The sequence below is a fragment of the Mycteria americana genome, chromosome 2 (genome assembly GCF_035582795.1).
Source record: "Mycteria americana isolate JAX WOST 10 ecotype Jacksonville Zoo and Gardens chromosome 2, USCA_MyAme_1.0, whole genome shotgun sequence".
Classification (NCBI taxonomy): domain Eukaryota; kingdom Metazoa; phylum Chordata; class Aves; order Ciconiiformes; family Ciconiidae; genus Mycteria; species Mycteria americana.
Window position 1 is genome coordinate 38,779,158 of NC_134366.1, and position 19,674 is coordinate 38,798,831.

Sequence of the window (19,674 nt, forward strand, 5' to 3'; positions counted from 1 at the left end):
TATGAGATTTTTGCAGTCTACCCCAGGGGCCGGTTTATTGAGGGTCGTTTTCATGTGTCCTTTTATTCTAAACCCCATCCTATAGGCCAGGATGTATTTTAATAATTTGAGGCAACGTATTGTAACTGCTCTCTTGTAAATAGCATGAACTCCAATGATCTGGATGTTTTCACAAGTCGTATTGGCATCGGTCGCAAATGCAGCAACAGCACAACTGTGCTAACGACAGCACTGTGGACAAGGGTAGCAAAATTTGCTTTCCTTCAGCTTCTCCTTTCTGCCTGCCCATCGAACCTGCTACGGCTTCTTTCCCTTTGCTTTGCACTGAGGAGCCGAGCCCCAAGCCCGGCGGCGGAGGGTCGGGGGGGGCCGCCGGCCGAGCGCGGCCAGATGTGTCGGGGAGCGGCGGGGCGGTGCGGGGAGCGGCGGTGCGTGCGGGGAGCGGCGGGGCGGGGACTGGCGGTGCGGGGAGCGGCGGGGCGGTGCGGGGAGCGGCGGGGCGGAGCGGTGCGGGGAGCGGCGGGGCGGTACGGGGAGCGGCGGTGCGGGGACTAGCGGTGCGGGGAGCGGCGGTGCGGTGCGGGGAGCGGCGGGCCGCCGGCAGCGGGGCCGGGGCCCTCTAGAGGGAGCCCTCCGATGAGGAATGGCCCGGGAGGCAGGGCAGAGCCAGATGCAGATTTGCTCGGCTTTCCTCCCGTCCTTTTAGAAACTAAACGTGCCCGAGCCCTGTGGTAAGCCGACCCCTACCTAATACAACTATATAGCGTTATGATCCCGTATTTACCAAGGAGCGGTATTGCCGATGCATCCTAACCGTCCTAAAATTGGGATTATCGGCATGACTTTAGTTCTTTGCCGGAGTTCGATACTTCAGCGCATGCCACAAAAAGGCTGCTCGGGGATGGCATTTGTGTGGAAATATTGACTGTGGGATTTCCATGCTAGAGCAGATGGGTCATAGGTAGCATTAGCAAGGAAATACAATGGGGCGTGCGTTGCAGCTTCCACATCTTGCACATTTTGAGCATGAGACATAAGATGAAAGGCCAAGTGGCTTTAATTACAATTGCCTGAGTACAATTGGCAGCCTGAGTGCTTTCCTGGGATCAGAAAATAAGCTTGTATTATTAGGGATGAGGGAAGAATATAGACAAAGGTATTTAATAAGTTAGTTTAAAAAAAAAATCTGTATTCTGAGCGGTTTTCATGCCTTTGCAATTACTGTACTTAAATTACCAGATATATCTCTCTTTTCAGTAGATACTTTACTAAGTTTTCTAACAATATTTACTGATATTTAGTTTCTTTTAAACTACTTACTGCAGAGCAATAACAAAATTTTAGGATAACTTCATTCTAAAACAGAGCGAAACTAGGTAGCCTACTCTTAGAAAAGCTGAAATAACTTTAGTTATTTAAGTACTGGGAGCTAAGCAGCTTGCAAAAAGTGTGCTAGTTAGAGCTTTGCAACATGGAAATAAACATGAAGTTTTATGTGCCTTTCCTATATTATTGAGTAGTATATTTTAAAACTGCAGTTTGCCCTGGAGTTGTGAAGAACATTAAATATGTTGCCAATTGGAAATATGACTGCTTACTTTAAGTGGCACCTGTAAATTAAAAATGAAATAGAAAATCAAACTGAAAAGAGAAATTCATTAAATTGAAATAAGCCTGAGTGAATAAGCGCAATATCTCACTCACATGAAAAAGCATGGGGCGAGAGCTTGTTTGCTGGAGACTTTTTGGCCTCCCTAGGTCGTTTTTAGCCCGACATTTCTAAATGGTGTAAATACTTAAAAGTTCTGGGTATTTTCAATTACTATTGTTAGACAGAAAACAAGCTCCAGTTTCTTCAAACCTTATTTCGCTGAATGTGTCTGAGTCATAGGAAAAGTCATTCCATCATGTCTAGAAACTGTTTTTATTCAGAGCACTTGTCAGGAAAGAAAATAAACAAGTATTAGTTCCTGCCACCATTCATTTCAGAACAGTTACAACCAATATAATTAGGTCCCAGATTTTTTTTTTAAAAGTCTGAATGAAAAGATATAAGATTATATGTGTCAGTTGCTGAGCATTTGGCATGAACAGCTTTTCCAACACTTGCTCTGGTTATTATAAGGTTTGAGTTGTAAATGACTGCATTCAGCAGCAAACCTGTCAGGTTGGAGAACTTTTCATTAAATGTTTGATCTAGAAATTTTTAATCAGTGCACAAATAAAACAAATTATTAAAGCACTACATCAGCTACAGTATATGTAATTGGGATGAACGGGGTGATGTAACTGGTGGGGAACAGCACAAGCATTCTTAACAGAAGGCCTGGAGCTACAGAACTTGTTACCACTGGAGATGAAACAGAGCCTGAGTCTTAACCTGTATCTTGAAAATGGTAAGATGCACCTATTAAAGACATTCCCAAACAACCTGGTGATAAATCATGTACGTTGTACAGCTTTACTGGAGGAGCTGGGGAGGGATCGCCTTCTAGAATACCTTGTGTTTGTGAAATAACGCTGGGATGGAGCGTGTGCTGGAAACACAGCAGAATTTACTTATGAAAGGAAAAATGAGCGTTTTATATTCTCAAGTTTTTACCGCTGTTCTCTGTCCTAGATGAAGGCACGTCTGCAAGATCTACTTTAGGAAGTTATCTAATGAAAACTATTTTGTGACTTCAGGACATTAATCAGGGGTAGTAACTGTGCTGAATAACTGTGCTGAATAACTGTGCTGAAATCAATGGACCTACTCTGACTTCTGTAGTTGAGGTTCTGGTACAAGTATTATTAACATTTTAGCTTAAAAACAGCAGTTCTTTTAGCTAGTCTGGTTAGTGAAATTTTTGAAAATATCAGCAACAAGATGTTGCAACTAGGCTAACAATTAAAAGAGGAGCTCATTTATGTATATGAGATTAAAAACCAACACCACATAACCATCAGGCACAGTGTTACTCTGCAATCCCTAGCAGATTTCTTTGGGTGGTTTTGTTTGACATTTATATCTAGGACTTCTGTTTATTTAATTTTTGTTTCCTGTCTTTGAAGAAATTAATTTAGGAAAGCTAATACAAAAGTCGGGAGTTATGTTTTGCTCTGAAGGCTGCAATAAAGCTAATGTTTCATGGCTGAAAAGTCTGCCTTATGTCACTCTATCAGTAGCTGAGAAGGAGACTGTTGCCTGCAGGTTTGTGTGCTTGAAGCCAGCAGCTGAGGTAGGTCAGTGAGTATTCCCATCATCCAGCTCAGGAGTGAAATCTTACCCCATACGAATCACCAGAAATTTTACTGCTGTTTTCAGAGGAGCCAGAACTTCGCTTTAAAATGTTAGATTTGGCAGCAGCAAGGGATCCCAGCAATCCCTGTATAACAGGGGTTACATGCCAATCAAACGCCTGTCGGCTTTCTGTTGGGCTGTGTATACAGACTTTTGCACGTTTTCATCTTCAATCCCAGATATGGCAGAGGTAGAGAAACTCAAGCTCTGGTTCTGATCTGGAGCCTCACAAGCTCTGAAACAACAGGAGGAGAAGTATGTCTTGAAAACGCAGGATCTGCCAAGGTTAAGCACAACCCTCATGACAAAAATTCAGTGCAACAAACAGATATGGCTCTTGGTCTCTAGGCACATGGTAGCTAATGGTCGCCACACGGGAAGGCACCAAAAATAAAGGAAAGCAATTTTTGGTCAAAAATCTTTCAACTCCCAAACTTTAATTCTTTTATAGCTGCCAGGCTTTGGCAGTGCCTCTCTGCAGGGTGCAGGACTTGGAGGTGTTGGAGCACCGGCCATGGGGGTAGGAATGGTGCCGAGGGGCTATTATTAATTGTCTTCGGCAAATGTGCCTTGAATGCTCTGTAGGATAAGGGGATTAAGCGGTTTTATTAATTGCTTTAAGATGGAAGCTGGTTCTGCCATGGTGCCCTGGGCCATAGGCAGCCCCACGTGTAGCTGTGCAGCCTCAGCTGGCTCTGCAGCTCCCGGCCCCGATGGAGGTGCTCTGTCTCCCTCCGGGTGTGTCTTTCTGGACTGCTGTGGGGACAGAGAATGTGCCTATATACAATTTTCCCTCCCTTGTAGTCTTTAATGCTGCTGTGCCTTTAAAATAAAATGTTTCTTTCCTTTTTTTTTTTTTTTCCTTTTTAATTTTTTTTTTATTTTATCCCTCGCTTTTCGAACAGCAATTTATATCCTGTGTGCCTTATCTCAGGTAAGATAAAAATGGTGGCTTCACTCCATCAGCGTAATCAGTTGTGTTAATATCTCTGATAGTAGGCTTGGCTCAGAGTTTGCATTACCCCATACAGGCTATGTCTGTGCAGGCACAGTCTATGGATACTTTTAAAAACTACCGCACATTTAAAAAAAAAAAATCTGCATGATAGGTAGTAGTTTTTAAGACCTGTTTTAAACAAAAAATTAAAGATGCTTTCCTTCAGTTTACATTAATCTTTAAAACACAAGGAACTTTTCTCAGATTGAACAACTTAGCATATTTTGGTTTTTACATTGCTTTTTAAACACACTCTACCAAAGTAACAAGCTAGTGCTTATATACACTGAAAAAAGTTTTCAGTTACAAAGTGTGAAAATTTGTCATGTGTTTCTCTAACAGAAATATAATTAGATGGTAGCATTCGCCATCTCCGAAGAAGGACAACTTTGGTATGGCCAAGTATCTAATAATATCCCTGGAAGCTCCGATCAGTTGTATTTCTTCTCTGATTCCCTGGAGATATCCCCACGTACTACATCTCACGGTTTGCCTGGCTATTTTCTGCTCCACTTTCAAGCCCAACGCTTCCAAAAGAAATTAAACTCCTTAGGAAATGCTCAGCTCCCTGTTCCAAAATTACTCATGTCCAGAGTCTTCCTCTTCTAGAAATATTTAACAGCAACAGACTTCTAGACAACCTTTCTCTTTGTAATTTTATTCCTGAGTCATCGACGGCCTCGGCATTTATCTGTGTGTATATTTTAGTAACTCATGCCACTTCTTCACTGTCTCTGATCGTCTTACCTGGTGTGTCCTGTATGTCCTCCCCAGTGGGGAGAAACTGGGATGTAAACACTGAGTCAGCAATTAATAGTAAAACTTGTATGAGCATCACCGAGTCTAGGATTTCAGCATAAGTCTTTTTCCCCTTGCGTTTCCAGCAGGCTTTTTGCCATCTCTTAGGGCTTTCCACAAACAAATTGATGTCTCAATCAGTCGCAATTGCGTTCTTTTGTTCTACTCTCCTGCGCACAAATGTGCTGCTACATTTCTGTGTTTTCCCAGGTATTTTTCCTAAAGAAAACCAGCTCTATCGCTGTCTGGCCATTTAATTTCCATTCTAACCCTGTGATCTTTACAGCGCTGTTTATTTCATGCTACCTTGTGCTGAGTGTCACCGGATCTTCTGGCAAGAGTTGTGTCGGTTTTCCCTCCTGACATTAGCTATTTATCTTCGCTACTGAAACAATACTTGAAACAGTTTAGAATTACAGCTTCAGAAAAACAAGTTCTCTCTTTTTTCCACGATGCACCTGTATTTCCTAAAGGCATTTCTAGTCAACCTTGCTATAGTTGCATGATTTTTAATGGTGCTGTTTGCTTAAAGGAGCTAGTTAATCCATCCTGGATATTTGACTGCATTCGTCTTTTCTAGCAGCAGAGAATACAAAAAGCTGTTTTATTCCCCATTCTGATTTCTCTTCAAGCTCCCATATGCCCATTCCAGCTATACGAGTGGGGACGATGGGTACTCTGTGCCTGGTTCATATGGCAGTTATTCAGGTAAAATTCCCTTGAATTTAAGGTGGGCTTTTATTGAGCCAGAAGGATGAGATGTAATTTCTATGATTCCCTGTTATTTGCTCATATAGAGCCCCCATCCACCCATACTTCCTTGTAATTTATTGATGGGGCCTTAGGAGACTTTTATGATGACAATATATTGGGAATTTACTTTTATTTTTGCTCTTATGAATGAAATACATTACTTTCAAAAGAAGGAATTAATTTACTGTATTATTCTGTATCAGGTAAGTCTGAATTGCATTTTCTTGTTTATTCACATGTTAATTTGGTTGCTAGCTTTGCTATTAGCTAAAGTTCAGCTATGTCTGAAAAAGTGTCTTATTTGTAACTTTGTTTAATATGTAAGAAAAACCTCTCCTTGGAGCTTTGACGGCATTTCATGTACCTTGTATTTTAGAAAGCATTTTAGTTTGCTCGTCTTGAATATTACATCGCAAATATAACTGTCTTTGGAGCACACAGTGTGTTGCTTGATCTGTGAGAGGAGGGGGAGGAGAAGAGGAAATCAGGGTTCATGCCATGTACTGTGTCTGTTGTCCTACTTCTCGATTTTCTGTCACTTTCATATGTCATTTCTTCTTTTTCATACTACTATGCTGAAGTTTGGAGACAAACTTAAGGCACTGCAAAATAAAACACATGACTTGCAAATATTTAGCTGTCTTGTTTTCTTGCATTATCGTCTAAGATTAATGAATGTCTCCATTTCAGAAGTAAAGATATTTGAATGTTTCTCCTTTTCAACCAAAGAACAAAATGTGCAAAAGAAACCTGCAAAAGTAACAAGAGAATCATTGAGAAAGAGATGAAGTTAAAACGGATGTATTTTTTAATGTCAGATATGGAACATGCTTCAAAAATCCAATCTGGAACTCACCTACGTACAAGTACAAGTTTTGTAAATGTTTTTCTAGGAGTAACTAGGAGAGGCATTAATGCCCGAGCCTCAAGTCTCCAAAATATTTGAAAACTACTCCAAGTATTTTGCTATAATTTTTTTCCAGTGTAGTCACTCATTGGACCCTGCTACATTTTAATGATTGATTACAGACACGGGGTGAAATGTTGGCCCCACTGAATCCATGGGAGTTTTCCTATTGACTTCCGTGAAGCCAGGATTTTACCCATGGATTTACAGCAGCAAAATGCAACCAACCTGATTCTGTACTTCAGCTGAAATAAAACCCATGACACGTTCTATGTTACAAGAACGAAAGCAAAGCTATACCCTTTCTAAAAATGGTTTTGTGCATCTATAAGCTTTTGATTAAACAAATGTTTTTGCACCTGTTGGGGTAAAAGCAGTAAAAAGTCAAACTGCTGTCGTTGTTTTGGTATGTGTATCTAATTTTATAATACATACTGCCGTAGTTCATCCTAAAGTAAAAAATTGGAAGTTAAAGTTTTTTTTGTACACTAGTAATATAATCTCTATGTCACATGTGAAAGTACCGTGTAATTTATATAGGCATGATGTCAGGAGTATATTATTTAAGTTCTTAGTGGCAGGTGAGGTTTAGTAGTGCAGACTGATTTTTGTTTTACTTAATGTGATTTTTAGTAATTTTCTTCTCGAAAAAAGTATTTTAACCCTTGGGTCGCTATGGCTTTTTATTTCTTCCTGATAGGGCTGCTCTTTGCATATGTCTAAACCAAATCACACTAAAACGTTGTTATTAACTTTCTTTACTGATGTTTGTGTGAAATGCTGGCAGTGCTGCATGGTAGCAAACACTTCACTTCTGCTGCACTGTCACAATTATGAACTTTGCAATTGTATGGGAACTGCTGGCGTTATTCCTTGTCATCTCCTCTCAGCTTTTCAGCTAGAAAAGAAGGCAGAAATTTGACTCTCCCTGCACAAAGCCCAACTAAGCAGACTACGCAGAGAACTGTAAAAGGGGTGGTAAATCCCCTAACTGTGGGGAGGCTCCATTACAACCCTTCTGCAGCCCTCACCTGTGGGCTAGCAAATGAACCCCTGACAGTCTACACCTTTACCCTTGACTGACATAACTTGAGTTTTTGTGGGACTTCTCTATTAGGACAGTTCATGTATTTCTCCCCGTCTCTTGGGTTGATGTAAGCGTCAGTGTTAGTAGAAGCATTTGAAATAGAGAACCTGTGGATTCTCATGCAAAATATTTTCTCCCCTTCTGTTTCAAGCAGCAAAAAACTCGAAGTGAGTCATATGAAGGTGTGAATGAGCCATCTTTATAGCACATTTAAAGGAGGAAGAGCAACCTCTGACATTCTTGACATCCCCGAGAAGAGAACTGGTAAGAGAGAGTCTGTTTAAAAAAAGTTAATTACACTTACAATATCTTTAAGATCTTTTTACCACATGACCCCATGATTTTTATGCATAAATAAAACTGCTGTCTTATTCCAGTCCATTAATAATCAGAGATGTGGCCAAATGAGGCAGATCAGAATTTGTAGAAGAATTTGTGGTTTTTCCTTCTTACTTAAATATGGTTTCCAAATTAGACTCTCAGAAACATACAAAAATGTCATCTCTTTCACCTCTTATTTCTCATTCTGCTCCTAAGACTGGAAAAACCAACAACCCAGACAACAAAAAAACAGACACCAAAGGCCAATCAAACAGCAAAAATCTATATAAACCTCCATATGTATGTGTCTGACTGGAGCTATACTATCCAAAAAACGTGTATCAAATCAGTCTTCCATATTCATGCACTAAACAATTAAATTATAACTAGGAGTATTCCAACAAGCATCAAAAAGGGTAAATTAAATATAAAAGAAGTCATGCAGGAGCTCTATAGGGGAATAAAAATGTAAATAATTTTGTGATCTCATCCCAAAAAAGCATGAAATAATGGTGTCCAAGTATGGAGGACATAGACTGTTCTTTGAATGGTTACAGATATAGAAGGAAATATAAAGTCTCTCTTTTCTATCTCCCTGGAATAGACCACATGGCATACAGCTACGATGAAGAGATCGTTCGGGTATCTGAGATCAGACCCACTTGGAGAACCATTGCGTACTCACTGGTGCACAAAAGGTGAGGAGTTAAATGGCATTGTGTGTCAGAGCTGAGAGAACATGCGTGCTCAGCACGGGCATCAAGAACAACTGTACGCTGAGATCTGAAGGAGAGGAGGTTGGACAAACAGAGTGTGCTTCTTGTCATACTGGGATCCCTCATGAGTGGAGCAAGAGAAACGATGAAAAAACAAGAGACACAACTCTCCGTCTTGCAGTTCTGGGCCTTGTGTGCACCCTGGCTGTTCTCATGGAGTTGAGGAGGCCAGCACACACCTTTCTGCATGGATTAGCTTCAGTCAGGGTCTTATCTGCGGGAAGGACTGTGCCTCTCCATTCTCCTGCCCATTGTTTTTATAGGGCCAAACATAACCTGTGGCTCCTCTTCACTTTCCCAAGAGTAAGGAGAAACATGGAATAAAACTGGCTTTTGGTAACTTGGGAAGAGCTAAAAGCCATCATTTTAAGTGTTGCTTAAAGCTCAGTTAGATGTCCCTGATGACCACATCTCGAGCTTTGGTTAAAAGCCTGCAGGTCTAGAAAGAGCCTCCTTCCACCACCAGCTCTATTGCTTCTCAGTAGTAATGCACACTGGTTTGGTCCTACAGGCATTCAGCAGTTTAGCTCAGACATGGGGAGTTCGGCGTTAAGTGATCTGATACTTCACAGGTAACCTTCCAGGAAATGGAAAAGAAATGGCAACAGTTCTGGGCTGTGGCTTCTCCAGAATAGATGTGGCGAAACACAGATAGCTCCTGTTTGTTTCAACCAAATTCAAGTCAGTTTGCCTTTGCAGATGAATGCTGGCAAAGACAACATGAATCCCTTGGTAGATCCATTCTCAGTGTCACACAGTAGCTGTAGGAGCGTCAGGGTCTAGGACATCATTCAGAAATGGGAGAGAATTAAGATTTCAATTTGATGTTGTAAAAACCAGCAGGCATCTTAATTTCCAGAAAACATAGAACTGTGGCAATTAATACTGTTACGGGACCAAATATGATCCCATGTAAATCCGTCCTATAGACGTGTGTAGAAGAAACAGGGCACATCAGCCTTCTCTCGCAAAGCATTTTTTTGCATTGCACATGCTCCTACTGAGACCTGGCTCCCTTTATTTTATGTCACCTGCTTAAGACAGAGGAACGTCTTTAACTAAAGGTGAGACCATCAGATGAACAGGTGAGGAGATGCACTTAGAGCAAAGAAACGCAGATATGACTTGCTTGGTATCCCACAGGACTGTTTCATATCCCTGTGATGTATCACACTTCCTTTCCTCTCCAGCCCACTGGAGAAATGACAAGGCTGAACAGGAACATTGCTTACCGTTTAAATCTCAGCTAATAGAAGTTTTTTTTTTTAATGTTGACTACTACTTAACTTCTGGTTAACTCTACTTATTCTCCCATTTCTGTCTCAGCTTTAAAACTAATGTGGTACTTCCTAGTGAGCCCCCGAAACCATAGAGAGTACTCAGTTCCCTTTGCTCATATCCCTTTCAGTCTGTTACCAAAATAAGTAGAGATGAGATCTGAACACAGATGTAATAATTAAGGAATCAAGTGTTGCATAAAAACACAAGATTTACCTTTGTTCAGGGATATCACTAGGATTATTATACATTAATAGCATAATTTGTACCCCTTTTTAAAATGCATTTTACTATCACCATGGATTAAAGCATATGTTAAGATCTAGAAATCAATTTTTCCCCTTACCATTTTATTTCTAAGGCTTCACTTCTGTGTGACTAGTATAGATCTTTACTAAAGAGAAAAGAGTGCTGAATGACTTTTTTTTACTTTTTGTGGGTAGTTTCACGTAATAAATGTGGAGAGCTGAAGTGTTAGTAGCATGTAAGGAGGTGAATAAATTACTGTTCGATTAGACTAAAAGATATTGCTGAAAAGTACTTGTAACGAGATAATTGCAAGTGCCAAAGCTGAGAGTAACACCCAATGCTGGCAGCAGCTTAGTTAAACATGTGGTTAATTATGTTATAGGAAGAACGGGTATGTAAAATATTCAACTGTGCCAGCAGTAAATATTAATTTTATGTGACAGCAATAGTGTCTTACGGAGACTGATATTTGACATACAAAACTCCTATAATTATTTTAATATCTTTACTTCCCAATGATTTTAATGATATGACAAAGATTTTAGGTGTTTGCTGAAACAGCACTACTGTCATTTACTATCAATCAAACAAAATGTCATTCTAACTCATTTCACTGCAGAAGTCTGAGTAGTTTTCATACCAATTAAGCTACTGCTGTAAAGAGTATGTTCTTCTTTTGGGGTTTTATAATTAAAGAATAAAAATGACAAAGACCTGTCTGGAAAACATTTATTAGAACATATAATACAGAAAAGTATTTAAGTAGGGATTTTGCCGTCAGAAGAAAGCAGCTTTATAAAAGCCTGAATATAAAAACAGAAAAGCAGCATATGACTTTCCACCTTTAAATTAGTTATGAAAGAACATTACAGATAAAACAGATAGTGCCTCATGTAGTTGATTGCTCAGTACTTTTCATTATAAGTTTCTTCAATCACTTAAAAACATTGCCAAGTTTTGAACCATTCAGGATGGATTTTTCCATGCCAGGTGCCTGCCCTAGGCAGGCGTATTTTGGAAAGCTGCTTCCAAAAGTAATTCCAGAAACAATATTCCAGAAAAGGTGAGTTTCCTTGCCTACCATTATCCCAAATCTCACAAGGCTTTTTTTGCTGGGAACATCTAGTGCTTTTGGAGCAGGAACTTGAAGTTCTGCAGAGTGATCGTCTCGCTGTCACAGGAGGTGCCTTTGATTAGCCTCTAAGATTTGCCCAAATTTGTCCCCCGTATAGAGCACATTCTCAAGTTACGGCTTGTCAGCTGAGCTGTGGTAACTGACTCTGCATACATTCCTCATTTGCTGAGTAGAATATGCTAATCTAAAGCACCTTTATAGGAGTTCATATTAAAGAGTTGTTCTTCACAGTGATAACACGCAAGCAGACATCAGCTCAGCTGGAAAGCAGCAACTTTGCAGGCAGGGGAGCTCCTCTTGTCCTATCATCACCCCACAGTTTGCATCAAGAAAGAACTCGGCAATTACGTTTTCTCAATGCCCCTTCTGTGGTCGGTGTCCTCAGGCTGGAGGATCGACACATATTCTCCTCTGTGAACTGCTCAGCAACCAGGCACTGAAGTGAACGTAGAACAAAACAAAGCTGCATCTCTCAGTGCTCCTTTTCACATCCCCATTCAGAGACCAGAGTAGTTGCCTCAGGATGGGGAGAAGGTTGGTAACACTGGCATGAGGAAAGCAGAAATAGGCAAGGAAAGAGCTGGAAGAGGGAGGAGAGCAACGGGAGCTGCGGGTGACAAGTGATGCAGAAGTTGGGCACGGGGGAAAGAAATGATATGCGACACGTATTGCAGCAGATTTAAACCCAAGGGGAACCGTTGACTTTATTCTGTACTCATTCCCCTCCAGGACTACAGCTCATTTCAAGAGTCAAGAGTCTTCCCTCGGGACTTGAGACTCATTTCAGGAATCCAGAATCTCTCTGCTCTGCTGTCAGCGAAAACCAGCATAACCACCTAGCAAAGCATTTGTCACCACCCTCTCAGTGGCAGACATACAGAAACCGCTGCTGCAAGCTGCCTGTCTCTTCAAGGGGTAGAGATCTGTCCAAATAGGTACGTGGCACATAAAGTTACTGATCTGACTAATGTGGCGGTCTTGTTCATCTTGCTTTTAGGATGTCTTTGCATGACACTCTGCACAGGGCAGAAGGACATGCAGAATATTCAAGTCAGGAACTTTAAACAAAATTTATTAAATTAAAGCACAGTGTACACCCAAAGTGGGTCCTGTTATTTACTCACTATAATCTGTGTACACGTTACACGGAGTCTACAATGTCATTCATAAGAAAGTATCACCACTAGACTGATAACATAAAACTATGGCTAATACTTCACCTAGCATTTTGTTTGCTTCTATCTGTGTCTAATTTGCCATAACTGATTCTTACTACGCAGGTACCTGGGAGATTTGGGCCCTGTTATCCTTGACTGGCATCTGAATTCTCCATAGCCAGTTCCAGTTTGGTCTCACTGAGAAACCTGGAGAAAAAAACACTGCGCCTACCCCCGGAAAACCCATCGATCAGCCACCATCCTGGCTGTGCATCTGTAAAAAGTGTGAGTACATAAATTGTATGATGAAATCTCAATGAGAGATGCAGAGCTGCTTCCCGCACTTAAATCTTTTTGTCATGTCCTCAAATAACTGCAGTGTTTCTGTATGTTAAAACCCTTCCTGTGTGACAGATGTAACTGCATTTATTAGTTTAGTCATCTCTGTAGTTTCAGGACGTTTAGAGGTAAGGCACTTTGCACTCAGTATGCAGTTTCCAAGGATAATACCTGACAAAACGAAGGCTTACAGTGACAGCATCATTGAGCCTTATCCTAAGTAGTTAAATGAGTTCAAAACCTATCATCAGTCACTGATAGGATCCGCTTCTATCTGCTTTAAATCCTGCATAAAGTGCTAGTGAATTGTTAAAAGCTGAGGACGACTATTAGATAGCCTAATATAAGCCTGCGAAAGAATGGTATTATTGGGAGTAAAGTGCTGTATTATTGCCATTTATAAAGTATTTCCTGATTTTGGCAGTACATGTTATATTACTCTCTCTGTTAATTGAGTATCAGAGAAAAACCAAACCGAGCAATACATTGCAGATTCTAAGACCCTGCCTCGAAGCACTGAGGTTTCCTCACGAGTCATCCCAGGCTTAGGTGCTAAAACACTGCATCAAAATGAAGTCACACCTCCTGGCATGAATCAGCAGCTAAATCCAGTGTCATGTGTATCTTTGGTAAGAATACCTCCTGGATAACTACAGTGTGGATGCTAGAGGAACCTCCAGACCCAGGTGCTGGAGGCACCGCCGAGGAGCATTAGGCTGGGACTGAGGAAATATTCTTAACACAAGAAAGCCCAGAAAAGGAGGCACTGAAGTAGTTACAGGGTGGAATAATAAACTTGTCACTGGTCATTGTCCCAGATAATTGCAGACATACCGTCAGCTAGATGCACAATGTTAAGCGTTGAAAAAGCAGTGAAATACCTGGTTATATCAGTTAAGACTCTTTATAGCAATAAAAGAGTGCTGCTACAGGGCCCCTGGGTCCGCCCCGGCACCCGAGCCCTGCCGGGAGGACACGCGTGGACCAGGCACACCTGAGCAGGTGGACACGCGTGGACCGGGCACACCTGAGCAGGCGGAGGCGCACCCTCGCAGGGCTGCAGCTCGGGACGGAGGCTTCCCCCCTTCTAGGACATTGCGTTATTTATGAGCCATTTTCTAGTAAACAAACAAACACACGAGTTTGGGGCTGCAGGACCGAGTCCCACCGGAGCGCGGGCCTCCCCTGCGGCCGCCGCTCGGCGCAGGCTCCGCGCCTGCCGGGCAGCGGGAGCAGCCCCTCGGCACGGCCGGAGGACCGGCTCCCCCCGGGCGCCAGCACCGCCCCGCTGCGCCTTGCCAAGCTGCTGGCCCGGGGGAGGGAGACGGGGCTGGCAGCCCGCGCACAACCCCATCCCCGCCCGGACGGACACAGAGTCACACACAGCCAAGTTCCGGGCCCTCTCCCGGGCTGCACCGGTCCCCGGTCCCGGCTCCCCGGTGCCTGAGCGCCCCTTCCCGCCGCGGGGCGACCCCCGCCCGGGCGCTGCCAGCCCCGGCGCGGGGGGCGGGACATTGTTTCCAGGCTGACTCACCCCCGCTCCGCCTCTCGCCCCGCGCCGGCGGGGGCGGGGTCGACCGAGGCCACGCCCCCGCTCCGCGCGCCCGGCCGCCCCCCCTTCGCCCCCCCGCCCGCCCGGCACGGACCGCAATGATTTAGAAGTTCAGGAATCCCACGTGACGTCACGGAGGGTGATGTAATGCTTCTCTAAATAGAACGTATTGTAACCGTCCCTCAGTCCAACGTGGTTCCTCCGGCCGCGCTGCCGGTCCCGTCCCCGCCGCGCCGGGCGGTAAGTTCCTAAAAATACGGGGCTGCCCCGGGAAGGCGCCCGGCGCGGCGCGCAGCGCACCCCGCGCTCCGCCGCACGGCACGGCACGGCGCTGCGCGGCGCGGCACGGCTCGGCTCGGCTCAGCTCGGCGCGGAGCGGAGCGGAGCGCAGCCGGGGCAGTCGCGCCGGGGTGAGCGGCTGGGGAAGGGGCAGCCTGCGGCGGCGGGGGCTCTTCCCTCCGCGACCGCATCTGCTCCGGAGCCGGGAGCGCCACCAGTCCCTGCCGCGCCGCTGCCGGGCGCGGGGATCCCGCGCCGCCCCTCCCGTCTCCGCCGTGCCCCGCCGAGGCGGCGCGGGGAGAGGGGGCGTGAGCGACCCCCGCGCCCCGCGCAGGGTCGGGCAGAGCAGGGCGGCGGGGGCCGGGGGCGTACGGCCGCCGAGCCGCGGGGCAGCCGGGCTCCCCGCCCGCACCTCGAGGAGTTTGGGAAGTCTCTGCGCGCCGCTTCCCGGAATGGGATGGGATGGGATGGGATGGGATGGGATGGGATGGGATGGGATGGGATGGGGCGGCTGCCGCGGGGCGCAGGCAGCACCCCGCTCCGCGCTGCCCCGAGCGGGGCGGACAGGCGGGCAGCTCCCGGCGGAGGAGCCGCGGTCTCCCCGCGCCCCACGGCGGGCTGGACGGCTCCTCGCCTCTGCCTGCCCCGGCGGCACCCGGCAGTGACAGCTCGGCGGCGTGCTGCCCCGCCGCCCCCTCTCCCTGCCGCCCCTAAACTTCTGGACAAGTTTCGCGGCGGCGCCTGGGCGCCCCGCCGAGCCAGGACCCGCCGGCCGCGGCCGCGGAGCGGTGCGGGGCGGTGCGCGGTGCGTGGCCGCCTGCCCCCGTGAGACGCCCCGCGTGCCGGGCTGCTCCCGGCCCTTACGTCATGCTGCGGGCCGGTGCGGGGCTCATGCTCCGCTTCTGATGCCGTCGGGTCCGGGGCGGGGGGAGTGCTGACAAGGTCCCCGCTCTGCAGCCCCGCTGTCCCTTGCAGCCCCGCGGCTCCTCTCCTCGCCCCCCCTCCCCAGCTCCGCGCCCCTCCCGCCACTGTCCTCTCTTACAGGGGTCTCTCTCTCCCCAGCGAAGTTTTCAGGACGCTAAGAGCTTCAGGAGTGTAAGGGGAATACTTGCTAAACTCTGCCTCCTCTATTATTTATGTCCAAGCATGGTGAGTGATCCTTCATCTCCAGGGCTTAATATAAGCTTTACAGTCGGAAAAAGAGAGGTCGTTCAAAGATGGGGGTAGGCATAAAGGAAAATGAAATGTCCATATGGTTTGTTGTTTTTTGTTTTTTTTTCTTTTTAAATCCAGAGCGATATTAGGAGTATCTTAAGCAGCAAGATTAGAAGATTTCCATATATTACCAGTAAGAAACAGTGCTTAGCTAGATGAAATTAGAGCTTGAACGGAAGCATGATAACTACTGTGAAGCATCTTGCTTGGGCTTTCCTTGAGACCATGCAGTTTTCAGAGAGATACTCACCCGCTGGCTTGCACCAGCCTTTCCTAGTCTGGCCATTTGGACAAGCAGCAGTGCGTCAAGTAGCAGTGGTGCAGGAAAACTTTCTTGTAAGAAACTGTCATGCAGAAATAATCCAGAACCCGGACTGAAAGAAAATTGAGAGGTGGAAGGTGAGAGCCGAATGCAAAAATGTAGCGTAATTTGGGGGGATTTTGCTGAAGGAGGTACACTTTCATAGGGGTATGGTTTATTTTCAGTAGAAGAGTGTACAGTGTTGAAAGTCCCTGCTCGGTATTTTGTTACTTTCATGTGGTGAATGAGGTTGTCGGTATCAAAAGCTTGAAATTCTTTATAAAAACCAGCTAAAATCCTTATTTGTGACTCCTTAATCCTAAGGGGAGCTGTACAGGTCGCAAAGCACTAGGGAAAAGTGTGATTAATGATCAGTGATTAGTGATAAGTGATTAGTGGTTTTATTCAAACTGTTACCTCTGACCAGAAGCACACATCAGAGGATTAACAGGCTCTTTAGATAAATGCTCATTAGTGGAAGGGGGAAAGCAAAGATAATAGGCATGCACACAGGGACAACTTTCTAGGAAAATCATTCCTGTCTCTGGCATAATAAGCTCTATTAGCAGAAAGGCTCTTTAATTTAAAAGTTGCTTTTATCTTGTAAATCAAAGATAGATGTAGAAGTTCGCTGCGCTATTATAGCCTAAATTTTCCCATATCCACTAGATGTGGATTATCTCAGTAGTGATATTTTATTTAAAAAAAAAAAACCCAATTGAATCTTTAAGAAACTGAACATTCCCAAGTGCTAAAGCCCTACATCCCGAGGCATCCGCTCCCAACAGGCAGAGCAGAGTCTGCTGGCAGCTAACTAGATGGCGCAGTCCTGTTCTTTGTGAGGATATAGTCCTGGGTTATGAACTTAGCAAGTAGCAGCTTGCTAGGTGTCCTTCAACACTTACAACAACGTTGATTCTGTGCTGGGTTGGAGGCTAGACGGTGCTACGAGTTTGTAGTCACATTTTCCACGTCAGTTAATCTAGTGAGTTAAAGGCTACTGGAAAAATTAGTCTCATTTACTGAAAGACACGGCGAGTGATAGAAACAAGGAGAGAACGAGAAGGGGGGCAAATAGCTAGAACCTGGGACGTAACTCTTGATTGAACTGTTTTATACTGCTTTAATGAAGTACAGTTCTGATGGCCTTAATGACTGAAGCCTAAAAGCTCTCGGGAGTTTTTCCCCCAGCTATCACTGGCAAAGTAAGTGGGGTGTTTTTTTTAAAAGAGTCACTAAAAAGAAAGAACAGTTGGCGTGGTGGTTGAACAAAACAACTTGGACCTGACTGTACTCTACAGAAAATGGTAAGGAGTCTGTTTTTATGATAACTAACCAGGGATTTCTCATTAGTCTTTATCATGCATGGATTGTGAAGAACTGGTATCTACTGCTGTCCATAGACTTGGGGATGTTTCTGCTGTCCCGTTAGCCTACATGGGATTTATGTTTGTTTGCATCTGTGGAGATAATCAAAGTTTCAAAACTTTAAATGAAAATCTTGAGTGAAACAGGAAATAGAAATAATGAACTTATGGCATGAAAAAGAAACTGCTGTAGTCTCCTATTGTTACATCTTTAATTGGAGGCTGTTAGGAGTAGTCAGCCTAATGCTTAAAATCATGAAGTTTTGTAATAGCATATAAAAAAGGCAATAAGCTTTGTCTGCCACTCTTGAATATTGGATGGCGCTCTTCCAGGAGTTAAAATTGCAGTAGTGCAAAAACTTCACACTTTTAGAACAATCAGAACCCTTTCCCCCTCACCAAAATATCCATTAATAGTTCAGCTTCAATTTATCGAACTCTACCTCTGCTAATTTAACCCAGGGAATGTAAAGGGAAGCAAACCATGTATATAGATTAAAAGAAAAGACAGAAGCGAGATTGTACATGTCATTTTATTTATATCGCCATTTATCAGAACGACTTTCACAGATAAAGTGGAATAGGTACTTTTTAATTTGATGTTCAATTTCTCACTTTGAGAACCTGAAATACGCTGCAATCGCTTACATTTATCCTGTGCGCTGCAGAGGAGTCTTCTGTAAAAGATTGTTTCAGTGAGAGCTAGAGTTCACTCTGGAGTTGATAAGAGAGAGGCAATCTCACAGTGCCTTCAGAAGGCAGCTTTTACGTACTAAACCTTTCAGCTTTGTGTGGGCAGAAGCTCTGTGAGCTCAGTAAGTCTTGCAGAATGATTTGAAACTTGGTTATTAACTTGTCTGCTTGTGGCCCCCTTTAAAAAACTGTCTCTGTGCCCCTAATCGAGGCACGAGGATCTTAAGTATTAGAAGAGTTCTTGCAAGGTTGTTGTTGCTTTTAAAACGATTTATTTAATCAAAGACTTTTCTTCGTCTAATCTTTGTCATCCTGTGTCTCTAATTTCTGCCGTTAGTTAACTTTCTGGATTTCCTATAAACCTGTTGCTTTGAGGACTTATACCTATGTTTATGTATTATTGGCCATCTTTCAAGCTTAATTTTAATTCCAGCGACTGTCTTTCCTATGAACCCTTTATTATGAGAAAATTACTTCTGGACAAGATTTTGCAATAAAAGAAGAGCAAAACTGTTTCTACTTAAAGCATTTTTTTATTATTAAGGACCATATGATTTATTATTGGAACAAAATGGTAATTTTTCTCAAGGCCCACAAATACTGATTTTTCTTGTAACTTGTTACAGGAAAACTACTCAGTAGACGCAGTTGCTGGAAACACAGATACGTGTGTAAAGCAACAGGTCTTTCCGTTCTGCTTCGTAAGTCCAGGTGATTCTTTTGCTTTGGTTTGGGTTTGGTTATATCATACTACCCAAATTAATAGGTAGACATATATAATTAAGATAGCTTATTTGGCTTAATCTTTCGTGTATAAACTCTCATTCAAACGAATACCTAGGAGTCCTGGTGGAAATATTTAAAATACTTTGAGATTCTGTCAGTCGTAAGTACTAATGGCAGGGCCGATCAGACAGCTTGGTAGGTTGTTGCCACTCTGCAATATCTCAAAACAATTTGTTGATTTGTCCTCTCCCTCTCTCCACACCGCATGCTATTTAACCCCTGAACGTCCCCCCGATTTCTAGGTAAATGATATATTCTGCTCTGCAAATGATCATGCTCTAGGGCTTTTAAGGCTCTAGCCCTAAAAAGTATTTTTAGGGCTTTTGCATTTTTCTGCCTTGAGAAATGATTGAAGTTGATTGCAAATTTAAAGCAACGGTTTGGAATAAGAACTATGAAAA

General features: G+C 43.9%; 1 protein-coding gene and 1 long non-coding RNA gene across 12 annotated transcripts in view; one reads left to right on the top strand and one right to left on the bottom strand.

Annotated features, from left to right (window-relative positions):
• Positions 1 to 11,219: 11,219 nt before the first annotated feature.
• Positions 11,220 to 14,582, bottom strand: LOC142406619 (uncharacterized). 2 transcript variants are annotated; one of them, XR_012774634.1, is made up of 4 exons: positions 14,465 to 14,582; positions 14,108 to 14,198; positions 13,962 to 14,074; positions 11,220 to 12,020 (listed from the first exon to the last, which is right to left on the bottom strand). It is a non-coding gene; the product is annotated as an uncharacterized LOC142406619 (long non-coding RNA). The 2 variants fall into 2 exon arrangements; XR_012774633.1 differs by having other exon boundaries at positions 11,220 to 12,101.
• Positions 14,583 to 14,727: 145 nt separating this feature from the next.
• Positions 14,728 to 19,674, top strand: part of CREB5 (cAMP responsive element binding protein 5) — a 263,313-nt gene continuing 258,366 nt past the window's right edge. For 2 of the 10 annotated variants that reach the window (XM_075493073.1, XM_075493079.1), the window contains exons 1-2: positions 14,763 to 14,872; positions 15,956 to 16,060. In XM_075493073.1, coding sequence (XP_075349188.1) covers positions 16,058 to 16,060 — 3 coding nt within the window. In that variant the 5' untranslated portion in view covers positions 14,763 to 14,872; positions 15,956 to 16,057. Of the gene's footprint in view, positions 14,873 to 15,955; positions 16,061 to 19,674 lie in introns of all 10 variants that reach the window. The other 8 variants (XM_075493076.1, XM_075493074.1, XM_075493078.1 and 5 more) reach the window with 7 other exon arrangements.